Raw genomic sequence first — 27,068 nt, 5'->3', positions numbered from 1 at the left:
AACAGCTTTGGATCAGGTGCATGGCTGATGTGTTGCTTTGGTAGAAGACAAAATTATTCCCTGGACAGGTGAAAGCTCTATCAAGGGAATAAGGTCTGCTGTTCCGCTTACATTTCAGGGGACTTTTGGTTTTCTTCATTTATCTTTCAAGCTTTGTTACTTTAAAACAAGTAGAAGCACTGCCTCTTTGCATTTCTTATACCTAGTTGGCATACTGAAGCAAACGAAATTGAACGTCTGAAGCAGGTCAGGTGCCTTGTTTTGATTTTTGAAGATAGAGGAGAATTCTGACAAGAGTCTGCTTTTGTATATCAGGATGTCTCCTACTCTCATCTGTTGCTGTTTCTTGACTGCCTGACACTCTTCTCCCATTCTCAAGCTGATTAGCAGCACACATGGCTTGCAAAGTCTTGGTCATGGCTTGACTGATGGTTGCATTCTAGGATCAATTTTCATTTTTTAATGACTAGTGCCTCTTATTCTTGAAAATGTAGTTTTCATTTGTGCAATATTTAGCACCAGTAAGGAAAAGAGGCTATTTAATGCCAGTTTGGGTAGTATACATGCATCCCTAGCCGACATGGCAACTCTGTGATCATTGCATTTTTCTAATGAGCTCTTGGAAGAGACCTTTTGGGGTGCTTGAGGCATTGCATTTCTCTATAGAGGAACAATAGCCTTGCTCGGATCACTGCAGACTCTCCAGAATTTTCTGAGAGGCACAGACTGGAGTAATTTGTTAAACACATTTTTCTCAGTCCTGTATCTCCTTCCTACTGGATCTGGCTCCTTCTTGACCCACATCATGTAGGCAGTAATGTTAGTGCACATCAGGTGAGAGCTGGCGTATTACCCCCAGGTAAAGAAACATTTCTTTTTTAAAAGAAAATGAACCTTCTTGCTCTGCTTCTGGCAGATGAAGCCAGCCACAGACCTGCATGGCTTCTGTGGTTCAGGGAGTCCGGATAAGGCATGTGTGTCCCTGCCAGCAGCACTGCTGGGGTGGGAGGAGCCGCATCTCTCCTCCTCAGGTCACTCCTGCAATGAATAGCCTGCAGGGTGTCCTCCGCTGGTGCATGTGGAAAGTGTTCTGCTTTCCAAATGCCTTGAAGATTATTGCTGGTGGAGTTGGATGAGGACCTGGCAGTTGTTGCTGCTGGGAAACAGGAGCTAAGTGTTGCCTCTTGCCATTTCTCACCTGTGGATCGCAGTGTAGTCTGCTGCTGAGGTGATGGTAAATAGTGTGGATTGGTAGCAAAAGAAGTGCTTCCAGTTGTCAGAGTGGGAAGGCTGTATCTATTTTAGGAGGAAACATGTTTAGGGGCACAGGTACTGTATTGGTGAGAACTGCATTACAGTTTTGTGCCAACTGGATTATTTTTGTTTTAAATTAGTTTAACTTGAGAGGCATTATTTGAAGCTGCTTTCACCTTCTATTTAAAAACATGGAGGTGCCAGGTATGCAAGCCTAGTACTGTTTTTCTGCTTTTGCTTCTACTGTGAATAGCAGGCAAGCATCTCCTGAAGTGGCTTTATGAAACTGCTGGAAAAAATGATGATGAGCTTGATAGTTGATACAATGAACTTCAACTCTCTGTAATATACCAGCATGAGACCTACACACCATTTAGCCTTTTCTTTAGGAATTTACGTGCCAGAGTGACCTTCTGAGTAGGGTGAATTTTACACGCACTCTCTAGACAGTACATCCATTTCTTTGCCAGCTCCAAAATGTATTGCATGCTGCAGTGCTTGCAGAAGCAAGCAAAGAAGCATTGGATTGACATCAAAGGCAAGATCTTTCTGTACAAAATGCTGGAGATTTTAAGAGTGGTAAAAATCTGGCAAGGGAAATGCATACTGGTTTTCATTGTAAGCCCCTTTCCCTCTCTCCTCCCCCTCTTTTTAGGGTGTGTATGTCAAATAAGAAATAGTGCCAGCACATTATTTATGGGAGCAGTTTACATAGACTGTTCTTAGAAGTTCTTTGGCCATTTGGGGATGATTGTTTTCAGCCTGAATGGAAAAATGTATGTATAACTATAGCAGTATCCTTTTTTTTGATTCTGAAGAAGTCAGCTGCAGCTTTATTCAAATTAAATAAACAGATGTGTTGGATGAGTATTTAATGTTTCACTGCATAGAGAAATTTTTCTGTTCTTTGGATGGGTGGGTGATTACTTAAGAGCACTGAGCTTAACACAAACTCCAGCAAAGACTTACTGGTATTTGAGAAGTCAAGGGAGATGATGTACAGGTCATCTATATTTTAGGTGGTTATACTTCAGGTTGGTATTTGAAGAAAAGAAGAAAGATTGCTAATCTCTAAGGAGGAAATTTGATATGTACTGTGCAAACATGGCAAGTGTTGATTTGTTTGTTGCTGTAGGGCATTGGTAGAGGTTCCACAGCCACTGGCTTTCACTAAATGTTTAGTGACGGATAGCACAATCTGCTTTTGACCCATTGTGGACATCTCACCTGCAGGATGGTGTGCGGAAGCCTTGAGCTGCTGCTGGTGTCTGAGCGAGGGAATGGGGTGGTGCTGCATAGCTGAGGTGTGAGAAGGGCAACATGCCTTCCCTTTCCCATCCCCAACCAGGCTGTAGGTGTCACTGGGAGGCTGGTGCAGAAAAAGGCCAAGTTTGTCTGCTGCTTATTTCGAATCAGCTTTGCTGATGGCAAGCAAAGTGGAAGGGCTGATCCTGGCACCGGGGACACTGCCAGTGTGGTGGTCACCATCCCTTCAGCTTGTGGTGCTGCAGCCTGGTGGGTGGTGAGCACTTCCGTTCTCCTGCTGCTTTGGGCAAAGGCAAAGCAAACTGTTGAATGGTAGCACCAGCTAGCTACAAGTACTGGCCCTCAACTGGCTGACTGAAGACAGGAGACCTCAGTGGAGGACTGCAGGTAAATACATCAAGCAAACAACTGTGTCAGGTCACCTTGCCCCTAGAAGAATGTGCTTTCCACTGGGAGGAACTGTGGCAGTAGTTTATGTGGTCAAGACACAGTATTCCTTTGATTCTCATGCCTGCATCAGGTACTTGCGGACTTTCTTGGTGGGTTCTGTTTTCTTTTGGTTACTGTGTTTAATGTTCAAAGAATAACATCTTAAATGTGATGTCTTGTACTTGAAAGATACTGTTATAAATGCCTATCAAGTTTAGTGGTCTTTCTTTTTGCTTGCTTTCCCTCCTAAAATGTTGCAGACATGGAGAGCTGTGGAGATGAGTCAGGATGCCTTTGACCTGCCCTGACACGGTTTCTGCTCAGGGCTTTGAGAGCTGTTCTGATGTGGCTGGCAACACATGAGGTTCATTTTGCTTTTCCTAAAGTCTTGGATGGAATTGATGAAAACTTCACCTCACAGCAGTGTGTTTCCCCATACAGTAACCTTGCAAATTAGACAAGACTTTTCCAAATTCATCTGTTTGCTCCACTAGTCTCTCAGCTTCTTGTTTACAGCAGTTGTAGTGTCCTAGTTCAAGTAGCCTATGCAAGGGGGACTGGAAGCTGACTGAGACTTTAGGGTATTACTGTGATCAAAGCAATTCTGGTAATTAGTGAATAGGCTTAAAATAGGGCTCTAGAATTATTGCAATTTTGGAAACAGTTGATAGGAATAGCATAGCTTAGTGCCTGGTTCTCCAACAAGCATGGTATGTTTCTCATGCAAAAGCATCCTGAGAGGTTCAGTATAGAGAAAAAAGTGCAGGGAGAGTTGTGCAAGCTGATGACAACCCAATGACAAGGGAATTACGTGGTTGTAGAACACGTAAATGTCTTAAAACTAGTATGGCTGAACAAACACTTCTGCCGTGGTCCTGCATATTTCCAACCTCTGCATATCCTCCACAGAGTTTCTTATGAAGCCAGTTGCCCAGATTTTAATGACAAAGTTCTGATTGAGAGACTTGTTTACAGCTTTTTCAGTTATGAAGGCTCTATGAGGGGACTCTTGGTATGATTATTGTGGGAAAATGGTTGCTTTTTTCCTTCAGGAGAGTGGCACAAAACTGCAGGAAAGGCTTTGGCTTTCAAGCTGCATCCTGCTTCGTCGTGCTTTGACATTGACAGGCATGTGGAAAAGGAGGGAGAGAAAATACTCACTTTCCTTGGAGTTACCAGAATAAGGTGATGTTTCTGAGTTGGTAGCAAACTCGAATGTGAAGCTGGTCTGCAGCTGCCTCCCGGAGTTGTGGCAGAAGTCATTCAGTGCCCCACATCTCTCTGTGACCATTCCACTTGTGGTGTGAGTAACTTCCCCTGTGAGACCCTGCAGTGGGGACTCTTGCTGGTATAAGCTGTGCCTCCACTAGAGGGGGATGCCAGTATAGCTATACTGGCAAACTTTGAGGATTTGGTTATATTGCTCTACTCTTTCCAGCTGGCAATATTGACTGCTAGGTTAAGTGGAACATTCTTGGAAGGAGGCTGCTGTGGGGCCCAAGGCAGTCAGGACCCAGCAATGGCCTTACACAGCAGCTGACCAAGTAGCAGGCATTGGGTTTGTCAAAACCAGTATCAATTCTGCCAGTGTGCCGTGCCACATGTTTGTACAGAATCATATAATAGAATGGTTTGAGATGGAAGGGAACCTTGAAGCTCATCTAGGTCTAACTCCATCTGCCGTGGCCAGGGGCACCTTCCACTACACCAGGTTGCTCAAAGCCCCATCCAAGCTGGCCTTGGGCACTGCCAGGGATGGAACAGCCACAGCTTCTCTGGGCAACCTGTGCCAGAGCCTCACCATTTTCATAGTCCTTGTACCTAATCTAAAAATACTCTCTTTCAGTTTAAAGACATCCCCCCTTGTCCTATCACTACATGTGTGTATAAAAGTTCCTCTCCAACTTTCTTGTAGGCTGCTTTTAGCTCCTAGAAGGTTGATATCAGGTCTCCCCTGAGCCGCCTTTTCTCTAGGCTGAACAAGTCCAACTTTCTCAGCCTGTCTCCAGAGCAGAGGTGCTCCAGTCCCCTGATCATCTTTGTGGCCTCCTTTGGACTCGCTCCAACAGCTCCACATCCCTCTTGTGCTGGGCGCCCCAGAGCTGAACGAAGCACTCCAGGTGAAGTCCCACAAGAGAGGAGGAAATGGGGACTCTAAAGTTGGCCAGCCTAGGAGAGGCAGCTCAGCAGTGGGAGAAACTGCAAATCAGACCCAGCACGCCTAAATGGGCTTTGTTTGGGGTCACAGGAGCTCTGCATGGGCCTTCAGCTTTGGTGTTGTGAACACAGCTGGTGAGATTGCAATTGTGGGATGCCTAAAAAATCTCGTTTGTGGGTGGATTTCAGTACATTCTCCTTTTGTGGCCTTGGACATTTTCTTTTGCAGCTACACAAATAAACTAAGAGTCTTAGTGGTTCCCAAGTCATGGTTTATGGCTTATTCTTTCATTACAAACTGTCTTAAAGAGGCTTTGAAGTGTGTGTGCATTTAATGCTTGTATCCATGCTAATGTGCACTGAGTTCCAAGGGGAGAGTTTGAGGCAGGCTACTACTTTTCCGTATGTTTTAAGAGTACATTACTATTTGGTTGCATTTTTCTCCAATATGATTGTTTTTTCTTCTTTCTTTCTCTTTAAAAGATGTGCAAAAGGAGTGTATCTGAAAAGCGGCAACATGTACTAGGTTAGGTGCTTGAACACCAGCATTTCTGTCATTGTATGTGTCAGATTTTTTTTGTTGTTGTTGTTATTCTGTTTTTTAACCCTGACTGCATTCTGCCTCCTGGCTTTTAATTTTCCACTTGAATCCTTGGTGTCTCCCAAATATTCTCATTGAAGTATTTGTAGTCTCTGTTGGGTGGTATGTATGCTGAGGACCTAATCAGAGAAGCTGAGTAATCACTGAAGTATGGTGTGAATTTACAACAGCCTACTTAATTCATGTGACCTCTTGTATGCACTAAAAGCTTGTCTGCTAAACACAACTCAGAGTTAATCCAAGCAAATTCTTAAAGTGAATTAGCCAAGCTGCATGCTAATCCCCTGTGTTTACCTGCTTATCCAGATAGGCAGCAACTCAAGTTGCATTAAACTTCACTTGATAATTGAGTAGGGAAGGGTCGGAGAGAAAGGTGATGAAATCTCAGTGTTTTCTTCATCTGTGTCCTTTCAGGGCATATTTCAGAACTGCTTTGCGCTTATAAATCTTGAATTCATGGAATGATCAGCATGAGCTACCTTGAGGCCAAAATCTAGTAGTCCAATGCAGCTCTCTTACTAAGCGCTCCTGACAGCTGCTGCTGCTCCCAGGATAATTTGGGGAGTGTGTTACTTCCTGATTATCCTTAAATGTAGTTCCTCAAAATCCCCAACTGTTTGAGTTGGGATGCTTAAGGTTCTGGGCAATATGGTTCAGACTATGGAGATAAGGAAGCCCTTTCAACCTCTGCCAAGAAACTAGTAGCCAGCCCTGATTTTATAGCATGGACTCACAAATTCTGGGTGATTGTTCCGAGCACACCAGGGACTCACATGGTGGACAAGAAGTAATTACCATTCATTTGTCAACATTAGGATTTTTGTTGTTTTGAGCTACTAGGTTGGCTCACTCTCCATCAAGGCAAGATCAAAGGTAAGATCTTATTTCTGGGTCACTGCTGTCCATCAGATAAGTTTGTTTGTGGCCTTGGGAAAAAGCAGTGACGTGAGAATTGGGAATTTAAACCCTGTCATTAAGAGAATTCCTTCTTATTGACAGTTCTAAATTCTTTCGAACTTCATTCAGCTTAACTATGCGAAATACAGCACTGCAGAAATTGCCCAGAGAACAGTCAGCTGAGCTGATGCAGATGTTACAAAAATATTTCTGAAGCAGCATGACTGTTATTTCTAGTTTGAGGGGTTGATAAACAGTTACTGTGTCTGCATTGTTGCTGGCCTGAACCATGTTAAGTTGATGCCTTGCAGTCTTCAGTGTAATTTTTTGTAGGGGGTGGTTGGCAAATTTCTATTTCAGATAAACTTAATTAAACTCCTGTTTGTGAACCATTGGTCAGGATCCATATAGGGCTATATTAGGATGGTACATTTGTAATTTGGGGTTTGGGGTTTGGCGTGCTTAATTATGGACTTCCTTGGCTTCAGCATTTCCACATTATTGTATTTTGTGGTGGTTCATTCTGTCTGAAGATTGAACATCTGTTTCATGGATCCGGGGCGGAAAAGAAGTATTTGCTTTAACGCTGGCCCCCCTAAAAGCTGTTTAGAGAATTGTGACATTCTGTTATCATCCAGATGTTTTTTATCTAGTGAAAAGGATATTGCCTGAATGTTTAAATACAAACTTGTTTCAGAAGAATGCCAGCATGCTACTTATTTTCTGAGGTCTAAACAAAAGGTAGGGTTAGCAAATGGAGTCTCTGTTGCTGATCCTTGGAAGTGTCTAATTATATCACTTTGTCTTTTCTTCTTGGAAATAAATAATAAATGTCTTGTTTGTAAGTTGTTGAGAAGATGAGTTCTTTCTGGCTTTCCTGTGGAGGGATAGCTGGATATCATCCTGGTATCTTATATGGTGATTTATACCTTGATAGAAATGACTTTAGCTATTGCTGTTGTCTTCTTTAATGATACCAATTAGTAAGCAAAATAGTGATGAGAATGCACTAAGAGTTAAATTCTGTCAACTACCAGTGTAAGGCCAAAAAGTCCGTCTTGGCTATGTGTTGCGAAAATCACTCCTTGCAATTCCAGTGTTCAAAATAATTTTAATGAACAGCTCATTGCTTGTTTTATTTGTTGTTGCTGTTATTTATAATGGAGGAGGACAAAAGCATGCACCATATTTGCTTCTTTTAAACATATACGTGCACGCACAATGCTGGCAACAGCTAATGATGCATCTGAAAAGATGAGCTATCCATGGTGACTTTGAACTTTTCTCCCTGCCAGTTAACCTCTTCAAATTTAATGCCTGTCATTAGAAATAAGCCATTTTAAAAGAGTTTCAGAAACTGTTTAAAAATTACTTATTTTAGAAATATTTGGTACTTTAGAAGTCGTTACGATGAAAGTGCAGATTATGAAAACATTGTCATATGACAGCAGCTTCCTTGTGGTTGTGCTAGGAGAGACCATCCACATTGTAGTTACTTGTTTACATAAGCCTGAGCAGACTGGTGTTATTTTCTAGCAGTCTGTGTCTAGCTGTATTTTTCCTCTATTTTCTGGTGATTCTTTCTTGAAGTTTAGAGTAGTAAAATAATGTTGACATTAGATGATGACACAAATTATTACTCTGGAGTCTTCCTAGTTAATTTGTTTTTACTTGAAACAGAGACATTAGAAATACACTTTCAGGGATATCTTAATGTTCCAGTACTCAGTAATTTGAAAAAACCCAGTGGAACTGCTCCTGCAGTTGTTTCTTGAAGCTGGTACTGTGGTTAGTACAGATGCTTTAAAGCAATTAAAGGTTATTTTATCCTATGCCAACCTGATCATTCAGTTGCAAAAGCTGCTAATACATCTTAAGAACCAGTCATGTACCAGCCAGAACCTCTTGCATTAGGGCAGATGCTCACTTATGTCACTAAGTGAGAGGGGGAAGAGGCTCTTCAGCCTTGCTGAGTAGCAAAGCAGTGATCATCTCTAAGCAACCCTTAACAGGCAAGCATTGATGGATATCATTAGAGAAGCTACATTTCTGATAGATAATGCTTGAAATAAGTCTAGAGGTTTCGGATGATAATGGGAAGATATCTGATGTGTTGGCTTTAAAACTGAAGCAATGCAGATTTTTTTTTTTCAGACAGAGCTCAGAAGAAGCTTTTCAGAGAAGCAGTAGACTTCAAGAGAAGATGAAGTATCATTTTCGGATTTAAAAACACCCCAAGAAAATGCTGCCCTAGAGATGGAAGTGGAATAGATACAATATGGAAATAATCAGGAAAAGAGGCAGAGCAAGTGAGAGAATTGCACTGGATGCAAACTGAGCTAGATCAGAGAAGTAAAGAAAGTTCGTGTAGTAGTTCTTTTTAATTCTAAATGGAAGTGGGTTGTTTTTTTTTTTTTCCTGATGGTAAATAAGATTTTGAGTCCTTTAGTGTGTAGCAAAGAGAGAAAAAGTACCCTGTGTTAAATGGGGAAAAGGAGCATGATTAATATGCGGACAGCATGGTGGTGGCACTATAAACAATAATGTTGAGATTTGAATAGAAAATGATGCCTCTCTTTTTTGTGCTGCTGCATGCCCTGTGGGTTAGCTTGCTACCGATGTGGGTCCAGTTTGTACCATAATTGGCATGACTTAGCATGAGTTTTCATGCTTTCACATGTTACAATGTCAAATACTGTAGATTTGTCCTTTCAAAATGTGTTTTCTGCTTATTAGTAAAATGTGGGATTTTCTTCTGATAGCAAAAATCATAATAGTTAAGATATGAATCCTCTAGAATATCCTGAGGGAAACAAGTTAATTGTTTCGGACACAAGACTAGAAAGGTCAAGAAAAAATATTTTTAATCAGATACGGCAATGTTTAGTTTCCTGCCTTCATGATGTGATGTTTACATGCCTTAGAAAAGACCTTTTAAAGTGAGCATCTTGCTACCACGGACACAGAGGAGGGAAGATATTTGTTATTTTCCCTTCAAGATATTCTTGGTTATTTCCATTAATCTGTAAAGAAGTGTCATGATGGGCCAAAGAGAATCCATTCAGCTTCCATCAACACTGCCAACGTAATCTCCTCAAATACCTCTTGCCATGAGTAACCAACAAGAGGAAATTGCATGGGTACATGTTGCAGAAAAAATGACATCAGGTCTCTCTGCATTCAGCACGGTTGGATCTGTAGCAAATGCTTGGGGAAGTAAGAGTCCTCCTGCCTTCCTTGCCTGCCATTGAATTCATCAACAAAGTGCATTTGAATTTCATGGGCACAGGTTCAGACTCTTGGTTTGTCAGAAAAAATAAGCAAGCAACAACTATAAAAAAACCCAAAACAAACAATCCCTCTGACAAGCAAACAAACAAAAACAAGTCTAAAATCCCAAGCAACAAAAAACACAACCCCAAGCCAAAACAATACCAGAAAAAATGAACAGCTCATAATTATGGGAATTATCTTCTCACTGAAGGACCTTCATCGTAGTCACAGTGAAATATCCAAATGATATATCCAATGATGTTTATCCTTTTGGGGGTAAACATCACTGTAGGTAAAGGAGAAAGGCAGACATGAATAGGTTAAATAGACGCTTGAAGTGTCTGCCCTTTGGTGGAACCCAATGCTGCATAACTGCGGTCAGCCTTCTTTTGTCATCCTCAGAAAGGGTATGAGGCAAAATTGAGTGGCACATGGAAAAGATTTCCCTGCAAGATAAATGCTTCAGGGTAGCATACTATTTGTTCTTTTTTTTCTTTTCCATTGAAGATCTGTGAATAGAGGGTGGTTTTTTTTCTTTTATATAATCCAATTGATCTGCTTTTTGGTGGGACGGGTGGAGGCTCTGATCTTGCTCTGGTGGGATGACTAGGAAGATGTCTCTCCTGACCCATGTGGTCTCTGTGAAAGCAGATGATTTCTTGGAGGGCTTGCCGCTGCACAGTGGTCCTATTTTATTGTTGTAAATAAGCTCTGTGTGCGATAAATGAATAAGGTGACTGATTGTTTCCTTAATCTTGCAGTGGGGAAGAAGGGACGAAGGGACAGTTCCACACAACGCTGCCTCTGCAAAGTTCATGAAACTGTTTAACCGGGGTAAGGAGGCTCCACCTGACATGTCTTTGCTGAACTCCTTTGGGGCTGTATTCTGTCATGGGAAGACTTAGCATGGGTCTTGTAGTACTCATAATATTAATTACTGAGGCCAGAAAAATGATCTTTCCCTGATTAGCCACAGAGCTCCTATTCAGAAAGGTTTGACTGATGTCTTTTTTCTAGGTTTTTTTAGTTTGTTTGGGGTTTTTTTAAGCAGAGGCTGTACTGTGAATGCAAATGGCAGATTAGAGATCCTCTGTTGATTATTGTATTGTGGAAGAGTCCTACTGAATGTGAGGGAAATTTCTTAAATTTGTGTTGAAATAGTGTTCTTGCTAGCCTCAGATTACTGAGGCTTCAGATGTAAACTTCATCTCTTTTTCCTTACATAAGGAAGACTAGCAGCTGTAATGTGCTCCTAAGAGCGAAGACTGAGCAGTGGAAACTGTAAGTCTCTTTTAGCTTCAGGAAGTTGCAAACTTCCCTGGAGCACCTCTTAAAAATTCTTTGAGTTGTACAGGTGTGAGCTGGTTGAAGGAAAAAGGTAAAAGTGTGAAAGATTAATTCTTTTTTTTTTTTTTTTTTTTTAACTTTAGTATTATGCTTTTGGACTTCTGCATTTTTAATTGGTCTCATTAAGTTACCTATTTTATTCCTTATTTTTTGGGGTTTTTTAAGATGCTTTTCAGGTGCCTGAGAAGGTTGAAGTTAAATTTCCCATGGTGGTGTTTGGTGATATTTTGATTTGGTTTGGCTTAAGTAAAAGCCAAATGATCTGGCCAGCTGTTGTTGTTGTCAGTAAATCAATCTGCAAGGTGTTAATATAGCTGAGCACACTCCTGTCCTACTTTTGATGCTGTTAGTGGCTAAAAGATTTTTGCACTTTATGTTACATGGAATGCATGCGTTGGCTGACAAAGAGCAACCAAAGCAGTTATCATACAAACATAGAAGCAGGTGCATTATATGGAACCGTAGCAATAATAAAATCCCCGATTCTGTGGTGTACGTCTGTGACACTGAGTCACTTCCAAGAGAATTGTTTATGATATTGTCTCTCTGAAGTTGGAACAGAAGTTGTGTAGATAGCATCTGCTTTGATGTGTTCAGTGGCTGGGGGGACTGAACTTGGGGAAGTTTTTGTTGTTTTTTGGTTGTCAAAGTCACAAGTGTTCAGACTGTTTAAAAAAGAAGGGGGGGTGTTAAAAGAAAAGCTGTTTTATTAGGGATAGTTGTAAGCTTTGTGATACTCAGTCTTGCTAGTGGGAGAGGGCAGAGACCATCAAGTATGTTTTACTGTGGGTTGTGGGGGTGCTTCTGTAGGTTTTGGGGTTTTTTTAATTTAGATTTTTTTTTTTTAAATACTTCCAAGGTAGAGATTTCCTATTGTTGTGTCTGAACCTTTCCATATGCTAGCAAACTCCAGTAAAATGTATTTTCTAGACGGTGAATCTGGACTCCAGAAATGTCTAGTTTTACCAGCAGTGGGTGTTTCCAGGGAGCATTGGTATAACCAGCACAATAAACAGAATGACGCTGTCCCTACATCTGGTACTCCCTTTCCAGATTTCCAGGACTCCTTACTAAAACCTCACGAATCCATTTTCACAGTGAACTTATTCTTATGTAGAGCTTCCAAACGGATGAGATGCTATGCCTCCATTGCTCTTTAAAGCAGTCTGTCCAGTGACTAGAAGCAGCAGACATGAAGGCTTTGGCAGGAGGCATGTTTACATAACTGGTCTTCACTGGGACAACTGAAGGTGGTATTGCATGTGCTGTAATAACAGGTAACTTGTGCAATTTGTTGGTAGTTGGTGTGAAGGCATGCTGGAGAGTTGCATCCACTTCCTTCTACAGGGATGCATATGAACAATGGTACAATCCAGCCAGTGCTCCCATCTGCCCCTTTGATATCAGAAGCAGATAATTGTCTTTCATGCTATTGACAAAATAATTTCTAAATCCAGCAGTGTAATTTGAGGTTCACTGCTATTAAACCTGCTTAATCAATACCATGTACTTCCATATAGATCCATTCCACATAGATAAGTATTCCAATACTTATTGCTATTGTAATAGGCAATGGATGTGATGGCAGCCTTTATCCTGCTTTCTGAAGAGGGGTGTCAAGAGCCAGGCCAAGCTGCACAATTTGTGCAGGAAAATGTGTTTATTAAAATACACATGCTGTCAACAAGGTCTGACAATTAATTTTGTGCTGCCTTCCAAGCTGTATTAGTGCATCTGCTGAGATTTTTTGAGACTGCTGCAAAATTTGCTGCATTTATGGAGACATCAGAAATCTGACGGGGAGACAGCAGGGGAAGAGTCTCATGAAGTGGAAAAAGTCTTGTTGCTGTTGTTTAGAAGTACAAGAATGGGCCACACCTTCTGCCCGGAAATCTCTTAATTTCTTTTCTGCTTCTTTCGCTCAATACTGAATCACAGCTATTAACTTGTTGCAGCTCTTCTAATTGTTGAGCAAGTGTCGTGGTTTAAGCCCCGGCTGTAAATTAGAACCACGCAGTCTACTTCCCCCCCCCCCCCCCCACTCCCCAGAGGGATGGGGAGGAGAATCGAAAGAATGTAACTCCCACGGGTTGAGATAAGAACAGCCCAGTAACTAAGGTATAACACAAATCACTACTGCTGCCACCAATAATAATAATGATAAGAGAAATAACAAGGGAAGAGAATACGATACCGCCCGCCGGAAAAGAGAGCCCGACCTAAAAGAGAACGTGCCCTTCCGGGTAGCTCCCAGTTACATCCCCCGGCATGACGTGCTGTGGTATGGAATACCTCTTTGGCTAGTTTGGGTCAGGTGTCCTGTCCCTGCTTCCTCCTGGCTTCTCCTCCTCCCTGGCAGAGCATGAGACTCACAAAGTCCTTGGTCAGTCTAAACATCTGTATTATCAGCTCTGTTCCCAGGCGGAAAGTCAAAACACAGCACTGCACCAGTAGAAAAAATGACTGCTACTGCTAAACCAGGACAGCAAGTTAATACAGTGTGCAGAATTTTATCTACATTTGCAGACAGAATGTACCCTGGAACGGAGAGAAAGGACAGAACTGGGAGGAAATATGGATTCTAGAGATCATAACCACTTAGTTCAGCTTGTCATTATGCTTTGGTGGGTCATCCAGTAAATTTTCACATGCTTTATGCAGCTCATTCGGCAAATTTATTTGTTATAAGACACCACATACCAAGCTCACATCAACATTCAGCAGTCTGCTCCCTGATACAAAACAAGATGTTTGCTGAAACAGCACTCCAGATGTGACATGTGAGGAAAGAGAAGGAAAGTCCTGAGGTGACAGGGCAGGGAGCTGACATGTGGCTTTTCCCCTCATCTTCACCAATAGTGAACTGACTAGTAAATAAAAATTAAATAAATAAATAAAATAACTAAGGAGTGTTTATGCAAAGGCTTGCTGAAACTGTTTCAGAGAAGTCAGCACTGACATTAGAGTTCGGATTGCCTTGCAGTTTCAGGAAAACCAAAAGCTTCTTACCCGCATTTCTGCGGCATGGTTTGCGCTTTGCCAGTCTCTGCTGAGGCTATTTTTTCACAGTTGTGCCTCTGCTAACGTACAAAAAGGATGTTGACCGTCCTAAGGTTTTCAGGATTTTTTTTTTTTTTTTACTTTGAACTGTTTGTCAAGAGAAGTCTCAGTGTTTGAAGAGTCGCCATTAAATAACTTTTTCAACAGTCGTAAGCTAGTGAATTGCATTTGCAGTGTTCAAAGGGACAACACTAGAGGTTGTAAAGGCTTTAGCTAAAATAAGACAAGAACTCAGAAGAGGTAATATCCTTCTGTTAAGAAGATCCACTGCTCTGTAACTTGCAAAGGAAAATCCAAATTTTTTGCAGTAGTTCCCAGCAGTCACTGTAGTAAGGAAAGATTAACAGGAAGGCCTCTTTTTTCATAGCAGCATGAAACTGAAACCAGTTTTACTGCCCTTCATGTTTATTTCATTACATGCCAGAAAATGTATCCATAGTTGTTCTTTTATTAACAAAGTGATTAGTGGAGAGCAGAAAAAAAACCTCTATGGGTCGGTAATAAGTAGCTAAAAATCTGTTATCACCATCACTTTAGGTAAGTGATAAAATGAAGCAGTAGACAGATCAAGTCAGTGCTGTCACTCCTCCCTGGATGGCCTTTGCCATTTTGCCTTTTAAGGCTACTGTGGTGGGGTCATGCTTTCGTTTGTTTGTTGAGCAAACTAATGCTTACAAGCAGATGTAGTTTAGTGAAAAAGGCTGGAGGTCAGTGATGCCAAATGATTATTTCTGGATGTCAAGACTTAAGATGCCACATGAAATCTGGAATGTCTCTAAAGTGACATCTGGAAGTGAGACCCTTATGTGAGATCTTTTTCTTACTTTCTTGCCTTTTTACATGTTGTTCAAATGTTTTATTTTCCTTGACGGGTTTATGAGTCCTATCCATCTGAGATCAATTAGGACTTAAAACTGTCCTCTGAGAAACCATACTTTAGGCTTTTATTCACTAAAGCTGTGTAGTCTTGTTTAGCTAAGTCACATTTAACAGCTTCAAGGTCATACCAAATCACATCCTCTGAGTCATGTAATCCAGAAAGAAGTCTGTGAAGTCAAACTGTGGTACCAGAAGATGCTCTGAGGGGGGTGCAGGAAACCGAAGCTGAAAGACAGCAACAATTCAGGACACCTGAAATTGGCTGACGCAGAAGACAGCCACAGATTCTGAAAAAACATTTTGCCTTTCAGGGCAAGCACCTTACTATAGTGGAGGCACTTGTGGGCCCAGATGAGATACACAGTGATGCAGAAGTTGTTGGTATTATTGTATCACTTCTAAATGGCAGGTCACGGTGAACTAAGGAGGAGAAAGGGTCATAATTTTTGTCATTGTAATGGATTTTCCATTAGCAGTTCTTTCAAGATGATGGTTTTGTGATATATGATTGAGCTTCTAACTACTTCAAGTAATGACAGAATTGCTTGGTTCTTCATTTCTGTGGTCACAGACAGCTGATCCAGAAATCATGATGTTTAATCACAGTACGTCAGGGAGCAGTATGTTTTGTTTGGTAAGGATGTATCCCTGCTACACGTGTTAAGAGACATGCTACTCTGCTGAATGTCAGCTGGTCAGATTTTTTAATCAGTCAAAGAAAAACTCAATGTGTTACCATAAATTACTTTCTAAATGTTGTAGTTTATGGTGAAACATGTTTTTGTAGATATGAGTCACCTTTGCAGAGGATAAGAAATTCTATTATCTTCATTGTGCAAATTTTAGATGCAGATCCAACATGTTTCCCCAGTTTACAGTTCTCTAGATGCACTCGGTAAAGACAGCAGCATCTAGCAAGAATACACAGAGTGGAATCTGCCCATGACACCTGCAGTTGCAGTGTTGGGAAATGATATATGTGAATCTGCTTCCAAATTTAGCTATTTTTTTGTCAATGGTCTATACGCAGGAAGCCATCAAAATCTCACTCCTATGCTTTTGTTGGAGACTTTCTTTTTCATAGAGCTTACCTTTTCTGTCATAATGCCCTTCCACAAAGTTCATTTGAGGACCCTGTTCCCTTTATTTGCTGTTCTTGAAAAAGACAGGGCTGCACCCTGAACTCACACGGGTATCAAGTTAGGAGGCACCTTTGTTTGCTTGAATAGAGTCGACCTGTTTTTTCGCTGCTGTGAAAGCGTAGTTCCCTCTGTACTTTGTTACTGCTGAAGATGATGAGGCAGGTTGGGAGAGAGGAGAGAGACCTTTTCTATAGTCCAACCTGTTTCCAGCTGGAATGCATTTAGGAGCCTAGCTAGTTGGCAGAAAGTCTTAATCATTATGTATGTTGGGCTTTGGAGTTTGAGAAGTAAGGCGGATGCAGAACAGGCTTTCTTCTCCTGGCCAAACTTGAGGGATCAGTGCAATACAAGCAATGATGTAGCTAGGAGCAAAAGGGGAAATGTCAAATGGTTGTAGGCTTAGGATTTTTTACTAATTCTGTGTTTTCTATTTCTTGGAGAGATGTGAAAAATAAGTACAGGCATATTTATCCTCTCATCTCTTAAAAGTGCTCATTGGATTTTATGGGGTTATGCTTTCTCTGATGATAGTGTTCTACCAGGAGTGCACAGAGCTAACTACAGCTAACTAAGAACTTTGTCTTTAGTTTTTAATCTTCTGGTCTGTGATGATCCCTAGTAAAAATTATAATTTTCTGTCCTTTTTACATGTGGCAAACAGGACTCTAAGCGTACCTCTGGTATTGGTCTAGGTATTCTTTTTTCCCTAAAGTCTTACTCATCTGTTACTTTTTCCTCATCTTCAAGAGTGGCAGCGTTTCAGGATTGAGAGAAGAGAATAAACTTTAAAAAAAACTAACAATGAGCTGCTGTAAAGTAGGTGCAGAGGCACTGCTGCTCTTAAGCATGTTTTGAGAAGAACAGAAACAACGGTCTTCTGAGATCTTACTTAAGTTACATTTGTGACAGCTCACAAGACAGTGATGAAATGTGCTGGTTAAGGATCTTCAGGTTGTTGATGGAATTGTACTGAAAATCATTTTGCTTGGTTAAATAGCAAAGCTTCCCTAAGTCAAAAACAGCAGTAGTTTCAAGTTAATACTGTCTATTTCCTGAATCTGTTATGCACAGTGGAACAATTAGTGAATTTCAGACAACAGACAAAACTTTATTTTTGAAAAAGAAAATATGGAGCCTGAAGGATGTGTAGCTTGGTTCTTTGACTTCCAGTGAAGGCTTTCTCAAAGGAATACTAAATCCTTGTTTTCTGTCCTCTCCATGAGTATAGTAGTCGAAATTTGGAGCAAGGAGTGGAAAAAATGACAGGTTACTAGGAAGAAATCAGTAGGAAAGAATAGGGGTCACTGGAAAGCTGTATAAAGATGGAAAAAGTGATCCTAGAGTTTGGCAGATGAGGCAGCTGCATGTGACGTAAGGTATGTGGGGATGTGTTGAAATGGGAAGCAGGCATTTCAAGATGATGCTTTTTAAGAAGGAGGAATAATTTCCACAGTGGCATGCAACTGCTGAGTTAAATGAACAAAAATAAAAAAACCAAACCCATAGCTGACTCAGAAAAGTCTGTAGAGTACAACTTCCCTACAGCACTTATCTGTTCTTGGCTTGGCAAGTAAGCGCTGTGTTTGAAACAATGAACCAGTGGCCATGCAAGTCACTAGCGTTGTTTGTATGGCTACACCATGGTCTCATTTTGAAAAACACCAGTTAGGTTTGGGTTCATTTATTGGTATGTTTGTTGAATGCCAAATACACTCAGCATGAGTGGTTTTCCTTTGTGACTACAGAATAGGAAGTGGTAGATAGAGAGAGCAATAGGTGAGTCTCCAAGATCCTTTCTGTGCTGGCTAATTTGTGGATTGTGTGGTATCTGTCTGGCCTGATTGAGAGGAAAAATATGCAGTATCTTCTTACGGAATTTTTAAATGGGATTAATTTCTTGGCCATTTCCAGTTTTCTCCTGTTTTGTTTGCTTTTCATTGGACAAAGCAGAAACATACACAGAAGCTGATCTTTACCATCTTAAGGTTATGGAAATAACTTGATTCTGTTGATCATCCGGTCAGACTTCACACAGCAATTCAGTATATTCACCTACAGTAAACCTGTGCCTATCTGGTGGGAAAAAAAAAAAAAATGCTGAGGAAATAAATGTATCCTAAATTCCAGGAAAAAAAAAAATAAAAATCTGTGAGTACTCGGGGGGGGGGGGGGAGTAAAAAAAAAAAAGAAAAAAAACCGAAACAAAACAATACAGATAGCACAATTCCAGTGCTGTGGAGGAGACTATCTTTCTTTGCAATGTGTACATGGTTTGTGCATTGCCTTCTTGCTGTATTCAGTTTCTGTGAATTCTGGTTTCCGTGGTCAAGTGAATTGTTTTGGTGTTCTGGACCAAATTCCAGTGTACACTTTTAAACTTCTTTTGAAAATCTGTTGTGAATGGTCATGTAAGCAAGTCAGGCTGTGCAAACTCACAGGCTGGTTTTGCAGCAGCCTGGCTTGGATGTTGACTGAACCAGTTCTCTTGTTATTCTCAACAATTACTCTTTTTCCTTCCTACTAGGAGCAGATGCCAGCATGACTAGGGTCTAAGGAAGGGCTTCTGTGTTCCTACCAGTTGTTTGCAGCTGCAGAGGAGGGGTGCAAGGACAGCAGGGACATTTTGAGCTACCATGGATATCCCCACTGATTTAGTGCCATCCTCCATGATGTCCCAGCCTGAGGTCATTGAGGTGAGTAGACCATGATGAAACTCTGGCAGCTGAACTGATTGAACCTTTTTCATTGAATCCTAGCTTCTTCTCCTGTCTCACTTCTGAGCCATCAAGGGAAATTTTCCTGAAATACTGTATTAAAGACACTCATTGTTTGCTACGAATGTTATTATACTTTGACACGACATTTGTGTATAAGCAAATACATGGCAAAATATGGTGTTTATTGACTCTATATAGGTGATCCTGCGTTATGGTTTGTTTCTCGTGTGCCTAATGAATACAAAGTAGAAGGTCGTAATGTGTTTCAGTGTTCCCACCAGAAAAGCCAAAGTTTTAAGTGAAAAGCAGTGATAAAATTAATAATACACTTACAATTACTAACACCCTAATCTTTCTTTCATCATTCAAAGTGTGTGCTTCAGATGTGGTATGTATAAATACCTAAGTGATTTCTTCGGCTCCATGTACTGAACACAAGTACTTGTGTTTTCTGGTGAAGTAAAGATTACAAACAGAAAAGGAGATATCTCAGAAAAGCATTTTTAAAGTCCCTTGGATTTCATAAAACCTAAGTGTCTGTTACAATTTAAAGGTTTATAGGTGTATGCTTTACTGAAGAGGGCACCACAATTGATTAAGTTAGATGACAAAAAACTGGAGAGCTAATGTTTGTTTTCCTTTTTTTTGTTTGCTGGAGATTCTTTGGCTCAGGATACTACACCTCTTAGCAATATGCATGGAGAAGTGAAGTAGTTCAGAGATCTCTGGACCTGTGAAGTTACAGAAAACATGTACACTGATAGGTGGTGATGTGAAATGAGCTGAATCCAAAATCTGCTTTGGAGAAACTTCTTTGTTCTGTTTTTCCTCCTGTGTTTCAAATGAAGAACTAGTATATTTTAAAAGTATTTATGTGCTTTTCAAGTGTCTGTCTCTCTGTCCTTGTTAGGGTCAAAGAAGGATTCTCTCTTTATGGCAGAACAGAATACCTGGTAGGAGGTGGGTTCTGTATGCTTGTGTCCCAGGCTGCCTGACCGCTGCCAGACTCTTTTCACTCTCTGAAGAAAAGCACTCAGGCCATTTCCTTCCTTTCTGTGAAAGGCAGTTGCATCCCTGTCCCCATGGGTTCTCTCTTCAGAGCCTTCTTTGTGTATGAAAAGCTTGTGTATCTAAGCATGTTGTTTAGGATAAATGTCTTCTTGAAGGGAAGATAAGGTCAACTGTGGTGGAAGAATGAGTGGAAGAGAAGTTATCACTTGTCAACGATTTTGGTGATCAGCCATCCCTGTTCTATTGTACTTACGTGTGTAATGTACATAGTACAATAGTACATAGTACATTTGTACATAGTACAATAAATGCATGTGTCCTGTGTCTGCAGGGAGTTTCTGCTGAATAAACCCAGCCTTGGACTTGCATCACTAGACCAAAGACTAGAGATAAGTGGATCATTTTTGTCATTGACTGATAATCCAGACAGCTCTCCCTCCACTCTTGAATTTTAGAGATTGTGCTTCAGTGAGATTTGACTCAGAAGCCGAAAAGAAATGGCAACAGAAAGCAAAGACATGACTCAATGTGGGAGATTGTGGTAGAAAAATAACACTCTTAACCTCGTGTTGTAAAAATTTGATACCAGTACAGACAAACTTACATGCATCCATGAATTCCCATAGATTTCAGTAAACTATTGTGGATCTGATGATTCCTCTAAGTCCTCAGTCCTATGTAAAGGAGTAGCAGCTCCAGTCAATCTGCTGGGAGACGTGTGTGTTTCTAAGGGTAAGGAAGGTTTTTTAACAGGCAGGAACATAGAGACACAGCTAAAGAGACAAATCTTTAGGTGGAAATATTGAGGTAAGGCACTTTTCAGATTGGAACTGCATGAGCTTGCTGTTTGTGTTTGTGTTGACACACACATTAATTTTGTGTATAGTTTAGAAAACTATATTCATTAAAATACATAGGTTTGGGGCTTTTCCTGGAGGACATTATTTTGCCTTTTAAAAGTGAGCAGATGCCACAGTGTGCTGTGGCAGACATTTAGAGACTAATGTTTTAAGGATTTTTTTGAACTTGGAAGTAGCCTTGCATGCCTTCTGCATGAGCTAGGTAGCATCTCAGTTACAAAAAGAAGTGTTTTGCTCTTTACTTTAAACTTTATCTTTAAACTTTTATCTTTAAACTTTTGTTTAGTATTGCCAGGATAGTTGGTTTCTTTCACATTCGGTCAATTTAGTCTTTAGAAGTAAATAATATCTATTTTGTGTAGAAATGGCTGTATATGTGTGTATACATCTTAGTAATAAATATTCCTCTGCCCTCATCTGTCCTTTAACTGCACAGAGCAAACAAGAATAGGCTCTTATTTACCACAGGGAAGGATTCCAGAGACCTCAGCAGGGCCTTTTGCAACCCGAAGGTTAGCCTGACAGGTTTTACCTTAGGTTTGAATCCTACAGATGCTCATTGTACCACAATGAGGGAAGTTACTGGTAATTTAGTTGCAAATTTTATCTTTCTCAAGATTTGTCTTCTGAGTCGGGTAACAAAAGATTGAGACTTTGAAAAAGTTTTTGAAAGTCACTTCTTGGTGCTAGATGTAAAAATGTCGTTACTGTTTTAAAATGTTCTTGTAGCTAGTGTGCCAACACGTAAAGAACACTAAAAGCAGTTTCTGACGCCTCTATTGAAGCAACGTATTTTTCATAATCATGTCTCTCCATACCTTTCCTATACATTGAGCTGTTTGAAGTTCTCTGTTCCTATTTTCTTTCCCCCCCAGCATCCTGTTGCCAAACATAAAAAGTGGTGATTAAGAGCACAGATTTAAGGCATCTTGGTTATGTTTAAATGTGAAGGATAAGTAAAGTTTCAGGGCGGTTTAGCTATCCATAGCTGAAATCTGGAATGGAAAACAGTTCTAGGACATCATTCATAATATGTCCAAAAAGTCAATAAAATAAAAAGTTTTCAGAATATGCTTTAAGTTTCTGCCAGTGGGGTTTTGTTGTAAGGCAAAATCTAGTGATTTCAGATTAAATAAACTGTGCTGCACTTGGAAACAAAACATAACAAAACTTTCTAATTTTTAAGTTGGGGATATTTTGTGGTACGTGTGGCAACTTCATTCCTCAACAATGTATAAGCAAAGTTATATCATAGAAACTTGGTTGGTCTGATAAGGCAGTAAGTGGAAAGTTAAATAATTCTGTAAGAAGCATTAAGCATCCCAGAGGGTTTTGCTGTTTTCAAAAAGCAAACATAACAAGTGGTGACCTAAACTGATTAATGTGCTCTGTGGAGTGATTAGTATCTTCTCTTTGAGAATGGCGTGAGATGAATTCTGCAGTGAAAGCTTTGAAGAAGAAATGATATGAGCTCCAGTTGCTTAATGAACCAGGGACTTCCAACAGTGCTTCAGAAATACTTAAGACAAGAAAGCAACAAAAATTCATCATTCTCTTTTTGCTTTTGCCAGCAGTGGATCCTATCAGCCAAATACTAGAAGTAAATGAATACGTTTAAATAACTGCCTTGAGCTATTTAAAAAGAAATCCAGAGCAGTTTCCATTATAGTGGCCTTTCATGGCTGTGTGGTTACCAGAGCCAAAAAACACTTCTCCCACTTGGTGCCATTGAATACTTCTCTGTTTTCCCTTCTTTTTATTTGAATTAGAGTGAAAGAGACTTAAATTATCCTTGCCACAGAATGGTCATCATCAGTAGCTTTTTCCTCTTTATAATGATGCTTGAGAACAGACTCCTGGGGGGAGGCACAGCTGTTGTAACCCCTTTCCCCAGCAAAACTCCACATGCTTCACATTTCGGATTTAGTGCCCAAATTTCTGCAGCTGACAAACGTGGGGATTTTTTTTCCTCCCCTTCTAGGTGAGTAAACAAATTAACCTTTTTACCAAAACAGTCCTCTGGCAGTGGTAAATAAGGTAAATAAGAGAACAAAAGGAAATGGTGAGACTGGTAGAAACAGTTTGTGATTAGAAGTACATCCACCCAGTTAGACATCATAGGGAAACTTAAATACCACTATGCTGTCTTTTTTTAATTGGTATACTAGATGAGATGACCAGGGCCTCAAAATACATCTTTGTTTTGTTCAAAGTAGACCAATACTGCTTTATAAGCAGCTGCATAGTACTGTATGAGCAAGTTACTGACAGAGAACCCATTGTTGCCAGAGTCCTGGGAAAGACTTTTCTATATTATGTTTATGAATTTCACAAAGCAGTGCATCGTAGCAAAAGAAGCCCAAACTGTCTGATGTATATTTCACAAAAAAAATTATTTGCAGCGGTAAACACAGGATAGTCTGCTTATCCCACTTGGAAATCTCCATTTCCAGCCCCAAATAAAATTTGCTATGCTCATTAACACAATTTTGAATAAGCATATTGCTTGTAGGCTAAACTCTCCCGAAGTGCTCAATTTGCTGGTTTGCTTGGTGAGGAGAGATAGAAGGTGTACCCTGGAGATGGAAGTTGCCCAAATAGCCTACAACATCTTTTCAGCATAAAAGGCCAGTCTTTCAGCTGCTGGAGCCAAGAATTAATTCCCAGCTTGCTTCACTAATCACCAAACTGCACCCAAAGGATGCGTGTTGTTATTCATTATGAGCGGAAACTCTCTTGTTAGAGGTGTGGATTTTTTTTCCTTTTTCCCTACTATTTCTTCCCTCTGATGGCTTCTAAAGTGTCACAGGTAAGGGACTGTGTGCTGTGCCTCCCTGCAGAAAGCTTTTTCTGGGCCTGGGATCTTTGGTCTGTCCTGCACAGCAGCTTTTAGGGACTCATAGCAGGTCAGATGTGTGGCTATGATGTTCAGGTTGAGGATAAGATAGGTAGGCAGTAGGGAGTGAAGTGGGTGAGATAGGGGAGAAAACTACATCACGACACAGGCTGTTTTTTGCAGGCGTAAAAGGTGTCAGTCATCTTTTATATTTCAGCCACTAAATTAGATAATGGAATATAATTGCCTTCATGTGTCTCCCACAAAGCCAGGAGGTGAGCTTATACCCATGTCTGGCTAAAGTCTCTGAAGCTAAGCTTGTCATGAAAGCTCCTCCAGAAGAAAATGAAGCTTGAAGACCTTTGAAGAAGCCCTTTCTGTACTCTGTATGGGACATTTGGGCTCAACATGCCTGATTGCATCTCCCTTAGTGGCAAAGCTAATTACTTTATATTTTCAATACTCACATTGCAGTGCTTCCCTCCCTTTGAGAGGAGCTTGGAAGGCAGAGATAGGGAGGCAGAGAAGTACTGTGTGATCTGGGAACAAATCTTTGATAATCAGTGTTTAAATCATCCTAGCAATGTAAAGGGGTTTGTGATGATTTATAACTCTGCCCTGATTCAAAGAGTCTTCATTTCCTCCTGAACTGGAAAGCATTCATCAGAATACGTAGGTAATGCTAGTGCGAGATGCAGCTCGTCTGAAAATGCTGTACCTGTGGAACAGGAGCAACAGTATAGCAGTGCCTGAATTATTGGGTAGGTTGCTGAGGGATGAGTTCGCTCTTTGTCTTTCCTGAGATATTTTTTATAATTCTTCTAGCTTTTTAATTTCCTGTATCTTCTTTTGCTTGCAGAATTATGCAGTGAAAGAGACTGCATGTATATGCACACTTCCTTCCTACAGCGGTAGAAAGTGGAAAAGGTTTAAACCAGAGAGCTGGTAATCTAGGGTCCTGTTGGATCACTTCAGTATGCTCCTGACCATCATGGCTCTTCATAGAATCATAGAATAGTTAAGGTTGGAAAGGACCTTAAGATCATCTAGTTCCAACCCCCTTGCCATGGGCAGGGACACCTCACACTAAATCATGTCACTCAAGGCTTCGTCCAGCCTGGCCTTGAACACACCCTGGGCAACCCATTCCAGTGCCTCACCACCCAAAGAATAAAGAACTTCTCCTTATATCCAATCTAAACTTCCCCTGTGTAAGTTTTAACCCGTTATCCCTTGTCCTGCCACTACAGTCCCTGATGAATAGTCCATCCCCAGCATCCTTATAGGTCCCCTTCAGATACTGGAACACTGCTCTGAGGTCTCCACGCAGCCTTCTCTTCAGGATGAACAGCCCCAACTTTCTCAGCCTGTCTTCAGACGGGAGGTGCTCCAGTCCCCTGATCATCCTCGTGGCCCTCCTCTGGACTTGTTCCAACAGTTCCATGTCCTTTTTATGTCGAGGACACCAGAACTGCACACAATACTCCAAGTGAGGTCTCACGAGAGCAGAGTAGGGGGGCAGGATCACCTCCTTCGACCTGCTGGTCACGCTCCTTTTGATGCAGCCCAGGATACGGTTGGCTTTCTGGGCTGCGAGCGCACACTGAAGCCAGCTCATGTTCGTTTTTTCATTGACCAACACCCCCAAGTCCTTCTCTGCAGGGCTGCTCTGAATCTCTTCTCTGCCCAACCTGTAGCTGCACCTGGGATTGCTCCAACCCAGGTGTAGGACCTTGCACTTGGCATGGTTAAACTTAATCAGGTTGGCATCAGCCCACCTCACAAGCGTGTCAGGGTCCCTCTGGATGGCATTTCTTCCCTCCAGCTTGTCAACCAAACCACACAGCTTGGCGTCATCGGCAAACTTGCTGAGGGTGCACTCAATCCCACTGTCCGTGTCACCCACAAAGATGTTGAACAAGACCGGTCCCAACACCAATCCCTGAGGGACACCACTCGTTACCGGTCTCCAGCTGGACATTGAGCCATTGACCACAACTCTTTGTGTGCAGCCATCCAGCCAGTTCTTTATCCACCGAGTGGTCCACCCATCAAATTGATGTCTCTCCAATTTAGAGACAAGGATGTCATGTGGGACAGTGTCAAATGCTTTGCACAAGTCCAGGTAGGTGATATCAAGTGCTCTACCCCTGTCCATCAGTTTCGTAGCCCCATCATAGAAGGCCACCAAATTGGTCAGGCAGGATTTCCCCTTACTGAGGCCATGCTGGCTGTCACCAAGCACCTCGTTGTTTTTCACGTGCCTTAGCATGCCTTCCAGGAGAATCTGCTCCAAGATTTTGCCAGGCACAGAGGTGAGACTGACTGGTTTGTAGCTCCCTGGATCATTCATTTTCCCCTTCTTGAAAATGGGGGTTATATTTCCCTTTTTCCAGTCATCGGGAACTACACCTGACTGCCATGATTTTTCAAATATGATGGACAGTGGCTTAGCAGCTTCATTTGCCAGCTCCTTCAGGACCTGCTGCTGGATTTCATCAGGTCCCATGCACTTGTGTATGTTCGGTTTCTTAAGATGGTCTCGAACCAGATCCTCTCCTACAGTGGGCCTAAGGTCTTCATTCTCACAGTCCCTGCGTCTGCCTTCCAAGACTTGGGTGGTGTGGTCAGAGCCTTTGCCAGTGGAGACCGAGGCAAAGAAGTCATTAAGAACCTCAGCCTTCTCCAAATCCAGGGTAGCCAGTTCTCCCGATATCTTCCGGAGGGAGCCTACATTGTCCCTAGTCTGTCTTTTATTCATGACATGATATTTTATTCTATTTATTACAGAATCCCTTGCTGTTATCTTTAACATCCCTAGTGAAGTTTAATTCTAACTGGGCCTTAGCTTTCCTAACCTGGTCCCTAGCTTCCCAAACAACATCCCTGTATTCTTCCCAGGCTGCCTGTCCTTGCTTCCACCTTTTATAAGCCTCTTTTTTCCTCTTAATTTTCCTCAGCATCTCCTTATCCATCCAAGGAGGTCTCCTGGCCCTCCTGCTGCACTTCCTTCTAGATGGGATGCAACACTCCTGAGGTTGTAGCAGGTGATCGTTGAATATCAACCAACAGTCTTGGGCCCCCCTGCCCTCTAGGGCTTCACTAATCCTCTGGTGTTCAAATAGTGAATTGCATGGCTCCTGATTTATCTATCCTGAAAATCTGTAGGGCCAAGTTGAGGTATTTCAGACCTGATAGTTAGCAACCCAGGCATCTTCCAGAAGAAAAGAATTTTTAGAGTAAGCTGGACTTCCTTCTCTTACTCATTCCTTTTTTAGCCCACAGAAGCTACTTTTGAATTTGCCTTTGTAGTAGTCAACAGTGAATAAGCACTAAGGA

General features: G+C 41.3%; 1 protein-coding gene across 1 annotated transcript in view; it reads left to right on the top strand.

Annotated features, from left to right (window-relative positions):
* Nucleotides 1–18,938: 18,938 nt before the first annotated feature.
* LPAR1 (lysophosphatidic acid receptor 1) overlaps nt 18,939–27,068 on the top strand; it is a gene marked incomplete at both ends in the record, with an annotated part of 49,111 nt that continues 40,981 nt past the window's right edge. Inside the window, one exon of the mRNA XM_080637610.1 lies at nt 18,939–18,998. Within this exon, the coding sequence (XP_080493736.1) occupies nt 18,939–18,998 (60 nt within the window). The remainder of the gene's footprint in view (nt 18,999–27,068) is intronic.

Source organism: Psittacula echo (genome assembly GCF_963264785.1).
Source record: "Psittacula echo genome assembly, chromosome: Z".
In the NCBI taxonomy this organism is placed as follows: Eukaryota; Metazoa; Chordata; class Aves; order Psittaciformes; family Psittacidae; genus Psittacula; species Psittacula echo.
Note: the sequence above shows the minus strand (reverse complement) of the source record. Positions and strands in the feature narration are given on the sequence as shown.